General features: G+C 40.2%; 1 protein-coding gene across 1 annotated transcript in view; it reads right to left on the bottom strand.

The window, feature by feature from the left end:
• Positions 1-185: 185 nt before the first annotated feature.
• pex16 (peroxisomal biogenesis factor 16) overlaps positions 186-2,971 on the bottom strand; it is a 9,365-nt gene continuing 6,579 nt past the window's right edge. The window contains exons 9-11 of the mRNA XM_034889475.1: positions 2,189-2,432; positions 1,213-1,277; positions 186-287 (exon numbers count right to left, since the gene is read on the bottom strand). Coding sequence (XP_034745366.1) covers positions 229-287; positions 1,213-1,277; positions 2,189-2,432 — 368 coding nt within the window. The 3' untranslated portion in view covers positions 186-228. The remainder of the gene's footprint in view (positions 288-1,212; positions 1,278-2,188; positions 2,433-2,971) is intronic.

The raw sequence follows: 2,971 nt of genomic DNA, 5'->3' as shown, positions 1-2,971 counted from the left end.
GGGGGGGGGGGGGAGGCTTAAACAATGTTAGCTGTATTTCTGGAGTAGCCTCCTAAATCAAGAGGAAGGTCCTCGCTGTCAGATCCAAGTGGTAATCATGTCCACATTTTTATCTGATTCTTGGGGGATTCTAGGAAGCGTCTCTGTCCCTCGGTCCGATGTCCCTTAATCAACGTTTTTGCCCCTTTTTTTGACTTGCAAACACAGATGTGAGACCTCCAGCAGGCTTTATCCCCAGTTGTAGAAGTAGATCTTCTGCCAGGTGGGGAGGTAATCCATCAGAGGGCCTGGACAGACCAAAGAGCACCAATGTGTTACCAACTGAAGGATATATGACCCCAAACTTTTACTTTGTTCATTGTTTTGTTTTTATAATTGAATATTTTGATTTCAATCTACGTACAAAAGAATGAACCAAAAAACACAAAAGTACTGTAGTTCACTCTGAATACGAGAAAAAGCAAGAATTAGCTACATGGATACTATCCATGCTAAGATGCTACATACTATGATGTTTGTTGTCTTTCTCCCTTTACTTTATTGTCTTACTAGTTCTATTCAAAATAATAGCAGTCCAACATCACTAACCCCATAAATCCTATTTTTTAGTAGAAGTGACATTTCTACATGGCAAATAATGTTCTAGTAAGTGTTGTAGAGTCATAGAAAACCAACAGAACCAACAGTAATGACATGCATGCTGCTCATTCTGTGGAACTGAATCCTTAATTGAAAGGAGCATGTTCAAAATAATAGCAGTGTTGTGTTGACTTAGCGAGCTGATTGATTCTGTTAAACGGGTGTCAGTTATGGCCCGTAGTTAAGGAAGGAGGGAAATGTTGTGCATGCTGGTTAAAGGGCATTTCACACTGAAATACTCAGACGTTGATTAAAAGACTGACTAGGGAAAACAAAGTGCAGAAAATGAGAGGCTTCTCAGCCAGAATGATTTGAAATGCCTTGAAATGACATCCGAAGCCTGGACGACGTGGGAAGAAACGGTCAACTAGCATTCGAACGGATGGAAGAAAAGCCAAAACAGCAAAGGCTCGACCGATGATCAGCTCCAGGAAACTCAAAGAAGACTCAAAGTTACCTGTGAGTACTGTTATGATCAGAAGAAGGCTGTGGGAAGCAAAGCTATCAGCTATCATTTTGATTATTATTCTTCTCATAATGGGTGGAGGTCAGCCTCGTGGCGGCGGGACTTACGTGCAACGAGGCCGATTCCTGGGACGTGATCGGCCAGCAGTCGGAGCAGGAAGAGAATCTTTTCCCTGCAGGCGAACAAACACAGTCCCGACAGCTGTTAAAACACCATTTACCACACCAGGTTACCAAATAATGTGCTTTTTCTAATATTTTAAAACAGACTGGTGTATTTAACAATGGGAGTGAAACGAATGATTGATTAGTCGGTTGACAGAAACTGAATTGCGGACAATTGTGATAATGATTCTTGAGGTCACTTTGTGCATCCTGCTTCTAAAACAGGAGGTTTCGGACTGTTTATTTTGGAAGAAATAGAAGCAACACCACTTTGGGCTGATGGGTTATAGACTGTGTGTGGTGGAGCGAGTAGCGACTCTAGCCAAGTCAATGTCTTTATAGAGCACATTTAAAGGTGCTGTACAAAGTTATATAATGTTATAAAAACAAAGAAAGACAATGTAGACACAAAGAACATCATACCAACAACACACTTCTCCACAGTATATCCCATTTTGCAGCAATAACCTTTAAGTGATCTGGAGAAAAAGAGGACGTTTCTTTTCGGGGACGTCATTTGAAATTTGGAAAAATATAAAAGGTTATAAATGAAATCATACGCGAGAGACGTGTGGGTTTAATTTATCAAGAAGTACACATCGGGCTACGGCACGGGGTCCGGACACGTAGCTACAGGGGGTCCGGGACCCCTAGGGGGTCCTCAGAGCTAGGCCCCCCCCCCCCCCCCTCCCCCCAGGCTTACTGGCCCTTAGGTAAGACACTAAGATCCACAGAGTTGATCCTAAAGATTCTCTGAACCACATGTAGGCTTAATGTTAAAAGATGATTCATAAAATCATGCTGAACTTGAACTTCATTTGATACTATATACGTAGTAGGGGGTCCTGCTCGGTCTCTCTTTCAGACGCCAGGACTGAACAGTCAGCTGAGTACTGCGGAGACATCCACATGTACTTACTCTGAGTATTTGTCGTAGAAGGGGGAACGCAGAAGGTAGTACAGCAGAAGAAAGGTTCTCCTCCTCATCTCGGCCTTCTCCCAGCGATTTTGGAACTTCCTGCCGCTGAGCACCGTGAAACTAAAGGAAGACAAACATCTGGAGTGACCCGTCACGTTGGGATCGATGCCCTGAAAGAGGACGCTAACATCCTGAGGGAGCGTTATCTCCTCATCTTTATTCACTCGCCAAGTCGGATAGACATCTTAAAACAAAGCTCTTAATTAACTATTAGAAATACTTCATTTTATCTGTACAATCAACAGTTTTGTTGACCCAATATATAAGTATTCAGATCCTTCACTTGAGTAAAAGTACTAATACCACACTGCAAAAATACTCGATTACAAGTTAAAGTCCTGCAGTGAAAATGCTACTTAAGTAAAAGTATTAAAGTATCATTAGGAAAATGTACTTACAGTATTAAAAGTACTCAATGCAGAAAAATACTCCCATTTTAGAAAGTACACACACACACTGTGTTTATACACACATACATATACATCCTGTATATATATTAATGCTGTCAAACCATTAATTGCATTAATGTCATAGTTTACTCACAATTAATCTAAATTAATTGCAAATTTGTATCTATTCTAAATTATTAATTATTTATATATTATTATTCTAAATCTATTCTAAATGATTTTTTTGTCCTATTATTTTTTCTCTTTTTATTGCTCTTATCAACATGGAGATGTGGGACGTTGTAAAAATATTTACACTGTTAAAATGCGTTTG

Source organism: Etheostoma cragini, chromosome 1 (assembly GCF_013103735.1).
Source record: "Etheostoma cragini isolate CJK2018 chromosome 1, CSU_Ecrag_1.0, whole genome shotgun sequence".
Classification (NCBI taxonomy): domain Eukaryota; kingdom Metazoa; phylum Chordata; class Actinopteri; order Perciformes; family Percidae; genus Etheostoma; species Etheostoma cragini.
Note: the sequence above shows the minus strand (reverse complement) of the source record. Positions and strands in the feature narration are given on the sequence as shown.